The sequence below is a fragment of the Drosophila nasuta genome, chromosome 2L (genome assembly GCF_023558535.2).
Source record: "Drosophila nasuta strain 15112-1781.00 chromosome 2L, ASM2355853v1, whole genome shotgun sequence".
In the NCBI taxonomy this organism is placed as follows: Eukaryota; Metazoa; Arthropoda; class Insecta; order Diptera; family Drosophilidae; genus Drosophila; species Drosophila nasuta.
Genome location: NC_083455.1, coordinates 26,806,180 through 26,824,483, shown reverse-complemented (window position 1 = coordinate 26,824,483; position 18,304 = coordinate 26,806,180). Strand labels below are relative to the sequence as shown.

The following is an 18,304-nucleotide window of genomic DNA, read 5'->3' as shown; positions in this document are numbered from 1 at the left end:
ATGAGTTGTTTATAAAACCTTAAAACCAGCTAATTTCACTAATTCAGAAAACATCAACCGAAACCAAAACAAACAACAAAATAATTGGATTTATTTTCAGTGTAGTGTGTGTTTTTTTAATGATGTTGAAAATATTAATGAATTAATTGTAATAATTAATTTAACAACCTATACACATGTTCCAAGTTACCCTAGAGTGTTTAGTTTTTTTGTAATATCAATTCCCCTCGCACAACAACAACACACACACACTCACACACCCAGAAGATATATACACAGAACTACACACAATTACAACTCAATGCAAAAATTCCAGAAACAGTTCCAAAGAGAATACACAACACACGTTTTGTGTCATGCACTAGTTTAATTTTTTGAGTATTTCGTTCATATGTAGTTTATAAGAGATATTTTTCAATATTCAATTAATCGATAACATTCCACAACGACGCATATGGAAATTTGTGGAATTTTCTGTCGCTATCGCGGTTACCCAATCTGTGCCTAGTATTCATTTAATTAAAAACAAACAAAAAAACAAACAAAAACAACCCCATTTCTCGCCAAAATCAAATCCAAAAACCAAATATTAGTTCTTTAAGTAAATTGTTTCGTTTCAAGTACTAAAAACAGCATATATTCAGGTCATTTTACAACACTTGCAATCGATATCATTAGAGAATAGTAATAGTAACGCTATTCAGTATCATTAAGCTTTGAAGCTTGCGTTTATCATTATTTCATGCAGCATTCATTCGAAATCTTAAAGACACATTACTCGTATTGGCTTTGAATAACCCATATATTCGTATATTTTTGGAGTGTTTCACAACACTAGCTAGCTCGGCGGCATGAAATCAAAATCAACGTATAACGCACAGATCAGTAAACAAATTGGTTCATCTCTAATCTATAGTAATATATCGATTATTTATAATTATTGAAATTGCCGCGATAGCGATATGTAGCCATATAATACTTGAGAAAGGACTGCAACAGCATCTAAATAAGGTGCCTAAAGCGTACAACAAACAACAACACAGCTTATAAAAAATATATATATTAAAAATACAATATACAAAAATAAATAAAAAGACAATTAATCCCTCCAAAAACACATCCTAACATCGTCGAAATATCCATGATCTCTCCCGTTTATCCCATCCCGTACCCCCGGACCCAACCCCTAAAATAATCCAACGTTGAATTATCCACTATTCTTTTCCCCTGCGCCACTCTGTCGTTTTCCCTTCGCTAACGAAAAGAAAAAGAGTAAAATCTAAAAGAGAAAAACATATTTTTTCTTGAATGAACAAAGTCTCAGATTGGGAACTGTGGACGGGACAATTCTCACACATGGTTCACATATGCTTTTTTGAAATCAATGACTGAATCAAATCAACTAAGTTCTCTCTAGCTTGAAATGATGATATACTACAATACTATAAGTATCATATGTGTATAGATCAATTACAACAACAACAACAACAACTACTATAACTACTTTTCAATGCATCTCTAAACTATAACCGAAAAATAAGGCCAACAAATACTATAATAATATTACGCAAATTTTGTAAAAAGTTCCTACCTACACCCCTAGCACACTTTTAGCTCGTCTATTGGTTGAGAATCGCTTCCGTACAGATAACAGAAATAATTCGAAATTTTGATAAAACTGAAGTAAAACTGTAACTAAATTTGACTAACACTGCTAAGCCAAAGCGAAAAAGGAAAATTGAATATATATTTTTTGGTAAATTTGACTTTAGTCTTTAAGTTGTATATACAGAAATTTGTATGTGTGATTAATCACATCTGTACATATTATATGCGTATACAAATGCCCAAACTACAACTAACCCTAAACAAAAAGAGTATAAAACCAAACCTGTAAATATTTGAATTTAAATTTAAATACCAAATTTATCAGTTTGTGAATTATAAATAACACCTCAGATAAGCTACTTAAAGTACTATTACTACTACTACTACCACTACACCTCTCAGCTATTTTTACTCCTAACGTATTCTTCCAAATTATCTATCAGCTAATATATCGCTTTAGTCAAAAAGTTGTACCTAAGAATTTGATCTCTTAACTATCTGCTCCCGCTGTCTCTACCTCTCTCGTATCTTCAATTTTCGAACCTCATTATCATGCCACTCACCCAATCAATCACCAATAACGTGTCTCTCGTGAGGGCAGAGCGCATGTGTTGGATGTCGTGTAATTTTCACCATAACTCAACAAAATACTTATGAACTACGCATTAGACAAAAGAAATCATTGCAACAAACAAAAAAAAAAAGAATAATAAACTGGTCCTCAGATCAAACCAATTATTTGGGCAACTGAAGCGCAAGTCTCTATCTCTAAAACCCGCAAATAAAAGATACAAAACAAACATACTTAATTGGTAACTCATCAAGGAATGTAACTATTGCTCACTCAAATTTATCTACTCGTACTTATAAGGCTGCTCGCTCGCTCGCCTGATCACCTGATCGTCTGCTCGCTCGCCCGCATACCAATCAATCAAACAAACAATCAACCAACAATGCAATTTAATCTACATACCAATTAAAAAACCAAGCAGCTTATCTACTCTTTATAAAATAAAACATATAACTATCTATATATATTATATAGAATAGAATCAATTGAAAACAACCTGAAATAATGTGAGATGTTCCCTTCACAGTTCTGCAATTTGATGTTTTGTCCTTGACAATTGCTGCCTTTCCTTATCACTAACTGCACCAATGAAACAACTGCAATATTGTGTTTTTTCTTTTATTCTGATATCTCAAGACCCTTTCTAAACAGATTCGAAAAAGTCCCACTCCCTCTGTACTTGCTATAACCAATCCTGTGCACAAAACCAAAAATTCCAAAATCACTGCAATCCCCACTGACCCACTGACAAATTCTTTGAACACATTTCCTACCCTCCCACAGCAAAATACCAAACCAAAAACCACACACACAAAGTACTCAAAAACAAAATCAAAACGAACCACAACCAAACACCAAAGCAAACCAATAAAAAAAACAAAACAATCAAACACTGGATTACACTGTTTTAAATATTGTCTCGTTTAAGTTTTTCTATTTTTGTTTTTAGAACAATTTTTAGCTGTAAGTTTCTTATCTGAGTCGCTCAACCCCGATCAATATATTATATAAATACACTCCCGCCAATGTGTAGACCACCTCACACCTTTTCCTCCAACCCCCCACAACACACACACCCCCAAACCGATTCATGTTTCTACCCGAAAACTGTTTTCTTTTGCCTGTCAAATTTCCCAAAAAGAAGCTGACCGAAAAGTATAGAAGTCGTAGACCCATTCTCAGGAGTGTTTTCGAAATAATATATAGGGTGTTACCGAATACCAAGATAGATTGATAGATTGAGTGCACCCAACGATTAACACATAGTATAAAGAAACCAAAAACAACCTGTCTATCTCTCTCTCTCTCTCTCGTTCCTCGCCTGATGCGTCATGCTGTATGCCGTCGTATGATTACGACATGATTATAGACACCGAACAATGCTACTCAGATACGGATTGTCCCAGTGAAAAATCATGCCTGCAAGGACACTGCACCGATCCTTGTACAATGCGCGGCGCATGTGGCACGAATGCACTATGCAAAACTGTACTCCATCGACCCCGTTGCTCCTGTCCCAGCTGTCACATTGGCCGACCCGAGGTCGAGTGTAAGCCGGACCCCAAGTGTGTGCCCGAAGACACAGATCCCAGTACAAAGGAGCAGATACCGTGTACTAGCGATGCCGAATGCCCCGAGACTTTGCAGTGCGGCCAATATGGTCAATGCACAGATCCCTGCAAGAATCCCCTCTTCATCTGTGAGAGCAATAAGAAGTGCGAGACACGACGCCATCAGCCCGTTTGCATTTGCAAGTCGGGCTTCATTGTGAACGAATACGGTGAATTGACCTGTGCTCCAGATAAGCGAGAATGCTATCGCGATGATGACTGTGCCTCCAATATGGCCTGTGCGGATGGCAAGTGCCGTAATCCGTGTATTGTCCCGCTGGGACGAGCGCCCATTTGTGCCGAGAACAAATCGTGTGAGGTTCAGGACCATAAGCCAGTTTGCATTTGCATGCGCGATTGCCAGCCATCGATATCGATTTGTTTGCGTGATGCTGGCTGTCCAGCAGGTTTGGCCTGTCGCAATTATCAATGCGTCGATCCGTGCAAGTTTGCCACATGCGCCCCCAATTCGCCATGCATTGTCGAGGATCACAAGCCGATATGTAAATTCTGCCCAACTGGATTTATAGCCGATGCCAAATATGGATGTCAAAAAGGTAAACCACAAAAGTACTCTCTCTCACAAACAAAAATCTTTGTCAAGTGAAAGTACCTTAATGTCTCTGACTCTCGTTTATCGTAAATCTTTGTTTCCTACTCGCTCTCTCTCTCTCTGTCTCTCTCAAACTGCCTGTCTCTATTTACCTCACGCTCTCACCTTTTTTGCTAGTTCTGTTTTAAAGTGTCTGCTCCCCACGCTCAATACACTCACACACAACACCAATAAACACACAAAACACAAGTAAAGTGACTATGCGAAAATATATTTATCGTGACCTAAAGATATTCTCGTATCCTGTCAATTTCCGCATATATTGTGTATATGTATATAAATATAGACGTGAGAATTTAACCAACAAAATAGCGCTTTCTCAAGCCTCTCTCTGTCTCTGTTTCTATATCTTCTTGTCTCTATCAATCTATCAGACTCTCAAAATATGATAAACATAATCTACGTACCCCACAATGATATCGTATGAGGAATACTTGTAATGCCCGTCTAGCTTCAAAATAAAACCACAACCAAAAAGCGCAAAATAACCACAAGCAAAAATAAGAAAAACTCTTAGCCAAATTATTGAGTGATCGCAAACCCAGAGACCCTATGTTGGGGCTGCAATATCACAACAACAATAACATATACAGATACAGATACAAAATATACAACAAGCAATTCTTCTGAACATTCACACACGCTCATGCTCACAAATGATTATTAATCAAATGCCTCTTGAATACTCTGAATATTTTAACCCACGATTCTAAATAAAACGGTAATATAGATGTATTCGTAATACTAATGGTATAACCAACAACTACAACTACAACTACAACAACAATATAAAAACAATATGTAGCTAACTAATAGTGAAAACCAAAACGTTTCTAATTTGAACTTATATATCTAACAGTAAAATAATAATACTAAATATTTTTTATCTGAACAAGTTTTTCCACAATCTCTCTTTCAAATGTACCAGTACGTCAGAAATTTAGATAAAAGCTTCCTTGAATATATATTTATCAAAACTATTAGGCGCCCCTGTATATACCTCTATAAATATATAAATTTTATCGTGCACATTCCTCCTTTGTTGTAGCTATACACCTATTTACTACATCTTATTAATTTGTAAATATTTTAACGTATTATTTTTTTGTTTTACTACTTTTACTTTTATTCGAAATATGTACAAAAATACTCCACCTAAAAAATAATAAATCAAAAAACATAATCAAAACTAAAACAAGCAGCCAAGCCAGGTGGCAACTGTACCACAAACAACGATTGCAGTGAAGCACATCAATGCGGATCGTCCGGTCAATGCATCGATCCTTGTCAAACAGTTTGTGTCGGTGCCAAGTTGTGTATAACCAAAGCGCACACGATTACAACCTGCATTTGCTCAACAAACTCAACCAACACACCTACCTCTACTTGTATTCCGACACCGACAGAACTGCCCCCAGTTGACTCGACTCAGACTACAACTGACGCCACCGGTATAAAATATACAGAAATGCAATTGGCAAACCAAACTGAAATGAGAACCCGCTATACAGAAATTGAAGCTGAAGATTCATATGAAAGCACAACCGAATCGTTTAAAACTACGAAGCAGCTAAACTTACCCAATACTTCTCCTCAAAAGGAAACAAAATATCAAACGACAACAGAGAAATTTGTTGAAGTATACCCAGAAAGTAGCAGTGACAAGCCAACAACAGTCTCAGACTTCATGATTCTAACTTATGTAACATCAGGACCACCGGACATTCAGGACATTCATACTGAAATAGTTTCTACATTAGGAATAGATAAATTTAATGCAACTACCCAAAGATCATCTACTTTTGGTACTACAGAAAGTGCTCCAATATCAATGTCAGGATCTCTAAAAACAACTACCTCGATTCCAGTGACTGAAAAAACGACAACTGACGAATCGATTCCAACTACTCAGGAAACTACCTTGACTCCTATTACAACAACTTTAAAAGAAACAACTCAGTCTATTATTTCTTCTGGAAAAACTCATTCCCCTAGTGCTACAGAAAGTTTTCCCTCTGAAAGCACTACAATAAAGCCCATTCCTCAGAAAACCACATCTCAATATATTAGTACAACCGAAAAAACTTCAACGGATGAAAGTACAACACAATCAATTACTACAACCCAAAAACTGACAATTGGCACCACAGAAGCACCAATTGAAAACACTACCATTATTACTACTTTCACTGGTACTACACAAACTTCACCCTCTGAGGGATCAATTGTTGAGACATCAACAACTCAATCTGTTATAACAACAGAAAATTATCCTTCCTTTGGAACTACACAAAGTTATCGTTCTATGGAAACTACTGTAAAATCTATTTCTAATGTAACCACAACCCAATCTGTTATTACAACTGAAAAATCTTCCTCTGGTACTACAGAAAGTCCTTTTTCTGAAACAACTGTGATAACACAAATCCCTGAAGTACCCACAACTCAATCTATTGTACCAACAGAGAGATCTTCCTCTGGTACTACAGAAAGTCAATTCACTGAAGCAACTACATTGCACCACATCCCTAAGTTACCTACGACTGAATCTCCTATTACAACAGAAAGTTCTTCCTCCCCTGGTTCTACAGAAAGTCCACTTTCTGAGCGAACAACTATTAAACAAATTCCTGATGTACCCACAACTCAATCTTTTGTCACAACTGAGAGATCCTCTTCTCCTACTACACAAAGTTCATTATCTGAAGAAACTACAATAAAACAAATTCCTGAGGTACCCACAACTCAATCTATTGTTACCACAGAAAGATCTTCCTCTGGTACTACAGAAAGTCAATTCACTGAAGCAACTACGTTGCAATACATCCCTAAATTACCTACGACTGAATCTCCTATTACAACAGAAAGTTCTTCCTCCCCTGGTTCTACAGAAAGTCCACTTTCTGAGCGAACAACTATTAAACAAATTCCTGATGTACCCACAACTCAATCTTTTGTCACAACTGAGAGATCCTATTCTCCTACTACACAAAGTTCATTCTCTGAAGAAACTACAATAAAACAAATCCCTGAGGTACCCACAACTCAATCTATTGTCACAACAGAGAGATCTTCCTCTGGTACTACAGAAAGTCAATTCACTGAAGCAACTACTTTGCAATACATCCCTAAGTTACCTACGACTGAATCTCCTATTACAACAGAAAGTTCTGCCTCCCCTGGTTCTACAAAAAGTCCACTTTCTGAGCGAACAACTATTAAACAAATTCCTGATGTATCCACAACTCAATCTTTTGTCACAACTGAGAGATCCTCTTCTCCTACTACACAAAGCTCATTCTCTGAAGAAACTACAATAAGACAAATCCCTGAGGTACCCACAACTCAATCTATTGTCACAACAGAGCGATCTTCCTCTGGTACTACAGAAAGTCAATTCACTGAAGAAACTACTTTGCAACACATCCCTAAGTTACCTACGACTGAATCTCCTATTACAACAGAAAGTTCTTCCTCCCCTGGTTCTACAGAAAGTCCACTTTCTGAGCGAACAACTATTAAACAAATTCCTGATGTACCCACAACTCAATCTTTTGTCACCACAGAGAGATCTTCCTCTGGTACTACAGAAAGTCAATTCACTGAAGCAACTACTTTGCAACACATCCCTAAGTTACCTACGACTGAATCTCCTATTACAACAGAAAGTTCTTCCTCCCCTGGTTCTACAGAAAGTCCAATTTCTGAGCGAACAACTATTAAACAAATTCCGGATGTACCCACAACTCAATATTTTGTCCCAACTGAGAGATCCTCTTCTCCTACTACACAAAGTTCATTATCTGAAGAAACTACAATAAAACAAATTCCTGAGGTACACACAACTCAATCTATTGTTACCACAGAAAAATCTTCCTCTGGTACTACAGAAAGTCAATTCACTGAAGCAACTACGTTGCAATACATCCCTAAATTACCTACGACTGAATCTCCTATTACAACAGAAAGTTCTTCCTCCCCTGGTTCTACAGAAAGTCCACTTTCTGAGCGAACAACTATTAAACAAATTCCTGATGTATCCACAACTCAATCTTTTGTCACAACTGAGAGATCCTCTTCTCCTACTACACAAAGTTCATTCTCTGAAGAAACTACAATAAAACAAATCCCTCAGGTACCCACAACTCAATCTATTGTCACAACAGAGAGATCTTCCTCTGGTACTACAGAAAGTCAATTCACTGAAGCAACTACTTTGCAACATATCCCTAAGTTACCTACGACTGAATCTCCTATTACAACAGAAAGTTCTTCCTCCCCTGGTTCTACAGAAAGTCCACTTTCTGAGCTAACAACTATTAAACAAATTCCTGATGTACCCACAACTCAATCTTTTTTCACAACAGAGAGATCTTCCTCTGGTACTACAGAAAATCAATTCACTGAAGCAACTACTTTGCAACACTTCCCTAAGTTACCTACGACTGAATCTCCTATTACAACAGAAAGTTCTTCCTCCCCTGGTTCTACAGAAAGTCCACTTTCTGAGCGAACAACTATTAAACAAATTCCTGATGTACCCACAACATCTTTTGTCACAACAGAGAGATCTTCCTCTGGTACTACAGAAAGTCAATTCACTGAAGCAACTACTTTGCAACACATCCCTAAGTTACCTACGACTGAATCTCCTATTACAACAGAAAGTTCTGTCTCCCCTGGTTCTACAGAAAGTCCACTTTCTGAGCGAACAACTATTAAACAAATTCCTGATGTATCCACAACTCAATATTTTGTCACAACTGAGAGATCCTCTTCTCCTACTACACAAAGCTCATTCTCTGAAGAAACTACAATAAGACAAATCCCTGAGGTACCCACAACTCAATCTATTGTCACAACAGAGCGATCTTCCTCTGGTACTACAGAAAGTCAATTCACTGAAGCAACTACATTGCAACACATCCCTAAGTTACCTACGACTGAATCTCTTATTACAACAGAAAGTTCTTCCTCCCCTGGGTCTACAGAAAGTTCTGAGCGAACACCTATTAAACAAATTCCTGATGTACCCACAACTCAATCTTTTGTCACAACAGAGAGATCTTCCTCTGGTACTACAGAAAGTCAATTCACTGAAGCAACTACTTTGCAATACATCCCTAAGTTACCTAGAACTGAATCTCCTATTACAACAGAAAGTTCTTCCTCCCCTGGGTCTACAGAAAGTTCTGAGCGAACAACTATTAAACAAATTCCTGATGTACCCACAACTCAATCTTTTGTCACAACAGAGAGATCTTCCTCTGGTACTACAGAAAGTCAATTCACTGAAGCAACTACTTTGCAACACATCCCTAAGTTACCTACGACTGAATCTCCTATTACGACAGAAAGTTCTCCCTCCTCTGGTTCTACAGAAAGTCCACTTTCTGAGCGAACAACTATTAAACAAATTCCTGATGTATCCACAAATGAGAGATCCTCTTCTCCTACTACACAAAGCTCATTCTCTGAAGAAACTACAATAAGACAAATCCCTGAGGTACCCACAACTCAATCTTTTGTCACAACAGAGAGATCTTCCTCTGGTACTACAGAAAGTCAATTCACTGAAGCAACTACTTTGCAACACATCCCTAAGTTACCTACGACTGAATCTCTTATTACAACAGAAAGTTCTTCCTCCCCTAGGTCTACAGAAAGTTCTGAGCGAACAACTATTAAACAAATTGCTGATGTACCCACAACTCAATCTATTGTCACAACAGAGAAATCTTCCTCTGGTACTACAGAAAGTCAATTCACTGAAGCAACTACTTTGCAACACATCCCTAAGTTACCTATGACTGAATCTCCTATTACAACAGAAAGTTCTTCCTCCCCTGGTTCTACAGAAAGTTCACTTTCTGAGCGAACAACTATTAAACAAATTCCTGATGCACCCACAACTCAATCTTTTGTCACAACTGAGAGATCCTCTTCTCCTACTACGCAAAGTTCATTCTCTGAAGAGACTACAATAAAACAAATCCCTGAGGTACCCACAACTCAATCTTTTGTCACAACAGAGAGATCTTCCTCTGGTACTACAGAAAGTCAATTCACTGAAGCAACTACTTTGCAACACATCCCTAAGTTACCTACGACTGAATCTCTTATTACAGCAGAAAGTTCTTCCTCCCCTAGGTCTACAGAAAGTTCTGAGCGAACAACTATTAAACAAATTGCTGATGTACCCACAACTCAATCTATTGTCACAACAGAGAAATCTTCCTCTGGTACTACAGAAAGTCAATTCACTGAAGCAACTACTTTGCAACACATCCCTAAGTTACCTATGACTGAATCTCCTATTACAACAGAAAGTTCTTCCTCCCCTGGTTCTACAGAAAGTTCACTTTCTGAGCGAACAACTATTAAACAAATTCCTGATGCACCCACAACTCAATCTTTTGTCACAACTGAGAGATCCTCTTCCCCTACTACGCAAAGTTCATTCTCTGAAGAGACTACAATAAAACAAATCCCTGAGGTACCCACAACTCAATCTATTGTCACAACAGAGAGATCTTCCTCTGGTACAATAGAAAGTCAATTCACTGAAGCAACTCCTTTGCAACACATCCCTAAGTTACCTACGACTGAATCTCCTATTACAACAGAAAGTTCTTCCTCACCTGGTTCTACAGAAAGTCCACTTTCTGAGCGAACTACTATTAAACAAATTCCTGATTTGCCCACAACTCAATCTATTATTACCACAGAAAGATCTTCATTTGGTACTACAGAAATTTCATTTTCTGAAGGCACGACAATAAAACCAATTCCTCAGGTACCCACAACTCAATCTATTGATACAACTGAGAGATCCTCTTCAGCTACTACACAAAGTTCATTCTCTGAAGAAACTACAATAAAACAAATCCCTGAGGTACCCACAACTCAATCTATTGTCACAACAGAGAGATCTTCCTCTGGTACTACAGAAAGTCAATTTACTGAAGCGACTACTTTGCAACACATCCCTAAGTTACCTACGACTGAATCTCCTATTACAACAGAAAGTTCTTCCTTCCCTGGTTCTACAGAAAGTTCTGAGCGAACAACAATTAAACAAATTCCTGATGCACCCACAACTCAATCTTTTGTCACAACTGAGAGATCCTCTTCTCCTACTACGCAAAGTTCATTCTCTGAAGAAACTACAATAAAACAAATCCCTGAGGTACCCACAACTCAATCTATTGTCACAACAGAGAGATCTTCCTCTGGTACTACAGAAAGTCAATTTACTGAAGCGACTACTTTGCAACACATCCCTGAATTACCTACGACTGAATCTCCTATTACAACAGAAAGTTCTTCCTCCCCTGGTTCTACAGAAAGTTCACTTTCTGAGCGAACAACTATTAAACAAATTCCTGATGTACCCATAACTCAATCTTTTGTCACAACTGAGAGATCCTCTTCTCCTACTACACAAAGTTCATTCTCTGAAGAAACTACAATAAAACAAATTCCTGATGTACCCACAACTCAATCTTTTGTCACAACAGAGATCTTCCTCTGGTACTACAGAAAGTCAATTCACTGAAGCAACTACTTTGCAACACATCCCTAAGTTACCTAGGACTGAATCTCCTATTACAACAGAAAGTTCTTCCTCCCCTGGTTCTACAGAAAGTCCACTTTCTGAGCGAACAACTATTAACCAAATTCCTGATTTGCCCACAACTTCCTTTGGTACTACAGAAAGTTTATTTTCTGAAGGCACGACAATAAAACCAATTCCTCAGGTACCCACAACTCAATCTATTGATACAACTGAGAGATCCTCTTCAGCTACTACACAAAGTTCATTTCCTGAAGAAACTACAATAAAACAAATCCCTGAGGTACCCACAACTCAATCTATTCTCACAACAGAGAGTTCTTCCTCTGGTACTACAGAAAGTCAATTCACTGAAGCAACTACTTTGCAACACATCCCTGAATTACCTACGACTGAATCTCCTATTACAACAGAAAGTTCTTCCTCCCCTGGTTCTACAGAAAGTTCACTTTCTGAGCGAACAACTATTAAACAAATTCCTGATGTACCCATAACTCAATCTTTTGTCACAACTGAGAGATCCTCTTCTCCTACTACACAAAGTTCATTCTCTGAAGAAACTACAATAAAACAAATTCCTGATGTACCCACAACTCAATCTTTTGTCACAACAGAGAGATCTTCCTCTGGTACTACAGAAAGTCAATTCACTGAAGCAACTACTTTGCAACACATCCCTAAGTTACCTAGGACTGAATCTCCTATTACAACAGAAAGTTCTTCCTCCCCTGGTTCTACAGAAAGTCCACTTTCTGAGCGAACAACTATTAAACAAATTCCTGATTTGCCCACAACTTCCTTTGGTACTACAGAAAGTTCATTTTCTGAAGGCACGACAATAAAACCAATTCCTCAGGTACCCACAACTCAATCTATTGATACAACTGAGAGATCCTCTTCAGCTACTACACAAAGTTCATTCTCTGAAGAAACTACAATAAAACAAATCCCTGAGGTACCCACAACTCAATCTATTGTCACAACAGAGAGTTCTTCCTCTGGTACTACAGAAAGTCAATTCACTGAAGCAACTACTTTGCAACACATCCCTAAGTTACCTACGACTGAATCTCCTATTACAACAGAAAGCTCTTCCTCCCCTGGTTCTACAGAAAGTTCACTTTCTGAGCGAACAACTATTAAACAAATTCCTGATGTACCCACAACTCAATCTTTTGTCACAACTGAGAGATCCTCTTCTCCTACTACGCAAAGTTCATTCTCTGAAGAGACTACAATAAAACAAATCCCTGAGGTACCCACAACTCAATCTATTGTCACAACAGAGAGATCTTCCTCTGGTACAATAGAAAGTCAATTCACTGAAACAACTCCTTTGCAACACATCCCTAAGTTACCTACGACTGAATCTCCTATTACAACAGAAAGTTCTTCCTCCCCTGGTTCTACAGAAAGTCCACTTTCTGAGCGAACTACTATTAAACAAATTCCTGATTTGCCCACAACTCAATTTATTATTACCACAGAAAGATCTTCATTTGGTACTACAGAAATTTCATTTTCTGAAGGCACGACAATAAAACCAATATCTCAGGTACCCACAACTCAATCTATTGATACAACTGAGAGATCCTCTTCAGCTACTACACTAAGTTCATTCTCTGAAGAAACTACAATAAAACAAATCCCTGACGTACCCACAACTCAATCTATTGTCACAACAGAGAGATCTTCCTCTGGTACTACAGAAAGTCAATTCACTGAAGCGACTACTTTGCAACACATCCCTAAGTTACCTACGACTGAATCTCCTATTACAACAGAAAGTTCTTCCTCCCCTGGTTCTACAGAAAGTTCTGAGCGAACAACAATTAAACAAATTCCTGATGTACCCACAACTCAATCTTTTGTCACAACTGAGAGATCCTCTTCAGCTACTACACAAAGTTCATTCTCTGAAGAGACTACAATAAAACAAATCCCTGAGGTACCCACAACTCAATCTATTGTCACAACAGAGAGATCTTCCTCTGGTACTATAGAAAGTCAATTCACTGAAGCAACTACTTTGCAACACATCCCTAAGTTACCTACGACTGAATCTCCTATTACAACAGAAAGCTCTTCCTCCCCTGGTTCTACAGAAAGTTCACTTTCTGAGCGAACAACTATTAAACAAATTCCTGATGTACCCACAACTCAATCTTTTGTCACAACTGAGAGATCCTCTTCTCCTACTACACAAAGTTCATTCTCTGAAGAAACTACAATAAAACAAAATTCTGATGTACCCACAACTCAATCTTTTGTCACAACAGAGAGATCTTCCTCTGGTACTACAGAAAGTCAATTCACTGAAGCAACTACTTTGCAACACATCGCCAAGTTACCTAGGACTGAATCTCCTTTTACAACAGAAAGTTCTTCCTCCCCTGGTTCTACAGAAAGTTCACTTTCTGAGCGAACAACTATTAAACAAATTCCTGATTTGCCTACAACTCAATCTATTATTATTACAGAAAGATCTTCCATTGGTACTACAGAAATTTCATTTTCTGAAGGCACTACAATAAAATCAATTCCTAGGGTACCCACAACTCAATCTTTTGTCACAACAGAGAAATCTTTCTCTGGTACTACAGAAAGTCAATTCACTGAAGCAACTACATTGCAACATATCCCTAAGTTACCTACGACTGAATCTTCTTTTACAACAGAAAGTTCTTCCTCCCCTGGTTCTACAGAAAGTCCACTTTCTGAGCGAACAACTATTAAACAAATTCCTGATGTGTCCACTACTCAATCAATTAGTACTTCTGAAAGATCTTTCTCTGGTACTACAGAAATTTCATTTTCTGAAGGTACTACAGTAAAACTAATCCCTGAGGTACCCACAACTCAATATATTATTACAACGGAAAGTTCTGTCTTCCCTGGTACTACAGAAGGTTTCTTTTCCGAAGAACCTTCCAGAAAACCAATTTTTGTTAAAGCAACAAGTCAACCTATTCGTACAACTGAAAGATCTTCCTTCGATTCTACGGAAAGTTTCCGTCCTGAAGAAACTACCATGGGAGGAATTTCAGAAAGTTCTTCATACACTTCAACATCAGAACCCATGTCGCTTGAAACTTCTAGCGTTCCAACAACTATCGAACCGAAGACTACACCAACTGTGACAATGCTTCCATCTGATACTCAACCGACATCTAACCCTAATCTCACTAGCACAACTTATGCAATAACTATGCAACCACTTTCGGAATCAGCACAAGATGTATCAACTGAACTGATTTCTTCTAAAATTTCGACTCTCGGAACAACATCAGCTCCTAGCACTTCAATGACTCCTTTCTTTTATACATCTATGGGTTATCCTGGTGAGACAACAACCAGTGGGGTTACAATAATACCGACGACTGGACACACATTGATAGAATCAACTACAACTGAGGGTACACTTATTTCAATTGGTTTGCCAAATGTCACTGAAACCATTACAGAAAAGACTATGACAGAATTCTTGCCAATGTGTACTTTAAATGACGATTGCTCGGACGAAGAGTTGTGTGTGAAAGCAAATTGCATTAGACCGTGTGAATATTACGAAAAGCTTTGTAATGTTCAAAATTTCACTGTTTGTCGTACATTGAACCACACCACATTGTGCTATTGTGATAACGCCGCAGATGTAAATAAATCCGGTTGCTCTATAAATGCAGGTAACTAAAGCAGTGAAATGTAAATGTTAAGTCATTATTATCGATCCACGTGTTCTCTATAAATTGAATGAATTGCAAAAAAAGAACCACAGGGTTGCGGTGAAAGAAACTCTCTTTTTGGCATCCGTGGCGCCAACTACTTTAATCGCCAAATGCATCTGGCAATATGTAGAAGCCAACTTCAATTTTGATGTCTCATTTTGTCCTATCTTCTCTTTCCATCACTTCGTCTCTCTATTTTTGTGGATCTGTCATCATACCAACACCTTCAACCTATGACCATTACAGACCCGCCTATTGATATGGCTGGCACGTGCATGTCTTTTATTTTATTGTAATGTTCTCCCTCTGTTCTGTTCCTTGCAATGCAACACCCATGTGTACTCTGCATGCCTTCGAAGGCATCACTCGCTTCGAATTTTTCTATAATATTATTCTTCCCCGTCGTCTTATCAATGGCTCCTCTGCTGTCATTCTGCCTGCACCCACCAAATCCACCACCCACTCTACTACCGTACCGAAACGCCATCACCAAGAACCACCACTTTTTTTGGGAATATATTCCCAGACTAAATGTGCTCGAATACCAAAGGAGCATTGAGTGAAAAAAAGCTCTATCCACGTGTGTTTCTTCATATTAGTTGCCTGCTTATTTTGCCTGCCTGCCTGCTGCAATTACATGTTTACTTGTACTCGTATTCGTATTCGTTTTCGTGTATAATCATCCAATGTTCTTCTGTACATCATCAACCACCTTGATCATCTTGAATGTCTCTTGAATGTGCTCGATGTGCATGTTATGGCCAGCGCGATCCTTCATTATCTCTGTGTTTTATATTGATATTTCAAATTTGTGTTGATTTTTGTTGTATTTAGTACATATGAATTTATATCTGTACATAATTCCAACTATGTAAACAATATAAAAGTGTTTTGTAAGTTTTATATATTTATATGTCTATATGACTAACCAATTGCATGATCTAGTAAATGGTACTAATTGGTGATTGTATTTTTATATATTTTAAGGATATTTAAAAAAACTGCACTAACCCCAAGATATAGTTGTATCCTAATTGCTTGCTTGCATGTGTATTGGTTGTATTGCGATAACTACAATAGCAACAACAATAATAATAACAATAGTATTTATAGAAATAATTCAACAATACTCTGATATAAGCTTGTTAGCATTAGAAGCATACAGGAAAGCAATCAATATTCTATACTAACAGCATTGAAAAGAACTCAAAGAAAAACTACCTTAAAACAGGATTCTTACACAAATGCAAACAAATTGAATGAATTAAACAAAATATTGCAATGAAATCAAAACGCTGTTAAAACTTTAAACTAATGCGAACAATTTTCTACATAACATTATTTCCCCTCCAATTGCAACAAACAGAAATCGGTTGTGCTTCAAGTGATGAATGTCCCTCGCAACAAGCGTGCATCAATGCGCTCTGTGTGGATCCATGTGCTCATGCAAATCCGTGCAGCCGCAGTGAGGATTGTCGCGTGGTTGCCCACTCTCCCAGCTGTTCTCAAGGTGGGTTCTAAAAATTATGCAATAATGCAGATCATTCACATGTAAACTGTGCACTTTTAGTATGCGAATGCCAACGTAAATCTGATTGTCGTAGAGGTTTTGAGTGTGACGGATGCAACTGTCGCGACAGTAAGTTAAAGTGAAAATTTTAAAGATAGTCTCTGATAGTAATAATATCAATTACAGGCACTGGTCGCACTCCTGGCTGCGATCACTGTCCACCAGGCGCCAAGTGTGACCCAACAACTGGCGCATGTATCAAAGGTTAGTTCAAGTTTTGAATCAATTTGGGTATACAGTAATCATTCAATTAAACAATCAAGCTGAGCACTAACACACAAGTGTATATATTATGTGTATATAAAATAACCACCCTTTACCCATGTAAATATATCGTCTCTCCCTAGCTAATGTAACAATAACAACTAGTACTACCAAGCCAATCACAGCGAAAACTACAACAACAACAACTACAACAACATCAACAAACCCTACAACAACCACAACCACAACAAGAACAAGCACAACTTCTTCTAGCACTGAAAAGAGCACAATCATTACTACCGCTACTAACCCCACCACAACCACAGATAGTACCACGACAATTGAGACTACAACGATTAAGTCGGGACACACAAAAGGTTATCGGGATGGTGAAAATAATATAACCGATACACCGACACCAGGACCAATGATCACAACAACCACAGTGAGCAGCAAAGATTCTGGTATTCGGCGGACTACAACGCCAAAAATGAAAACCACTCGTCTGGATACCTCGAATGAGATCCCAGAGACGACAACGATGAGTAGTACCACAACGTGGCCCACAGAGTTACCCACTCGTCCGGGCACAACCACCGAAATGGATAATATATTCACGATGCAAACCACAAACGACGGCACCGTCGCAACCACTGCACCACCACCGGCGACAGCAACAGATATCACAATTATTAACCCATGTACAGTAGATACTAACTGTGCTCCTAGCGAGCACTGTAAGCTGGGGCGTTGCCAAAAGAAAGGTATACACACACAGTCGGCTGAACACAAAAGTTGGCTATGCTGTCACTTTGGCTACTTAAAAT

At 38.1% G+C, this 18,304-nt stretch overlaps 1 protein-coding gene across 1 annotated transcript in view; it reads left to right on the top strand.

Annotated features, from left to right (window-relative positions):
• The window catches only part of LOC132783772 (uncharacterized), a 112,719-nt gene that overhangs the window by 42,268 nt on the left and 52,147 nt on the right, over positions 1 to 18,304 (top strand). Inside the window, 5 exon segments of the mRNA XM_060789133.1 lie at positions 3,549 to 4,346; positions 17,070 to 17,213; positions 17,274 to 17,342; positions 17,400 to 17,477; positions 17,621 to 18,241. Coding sequence (XP_060645116.1) covers positions 3,549 to 4,346; positions 17,070 to 17,213; positions 17,274 to 17,342; positions 17,400 to 17,477; positions 17,621 to 18,241 — 1,710 coding nt within the window.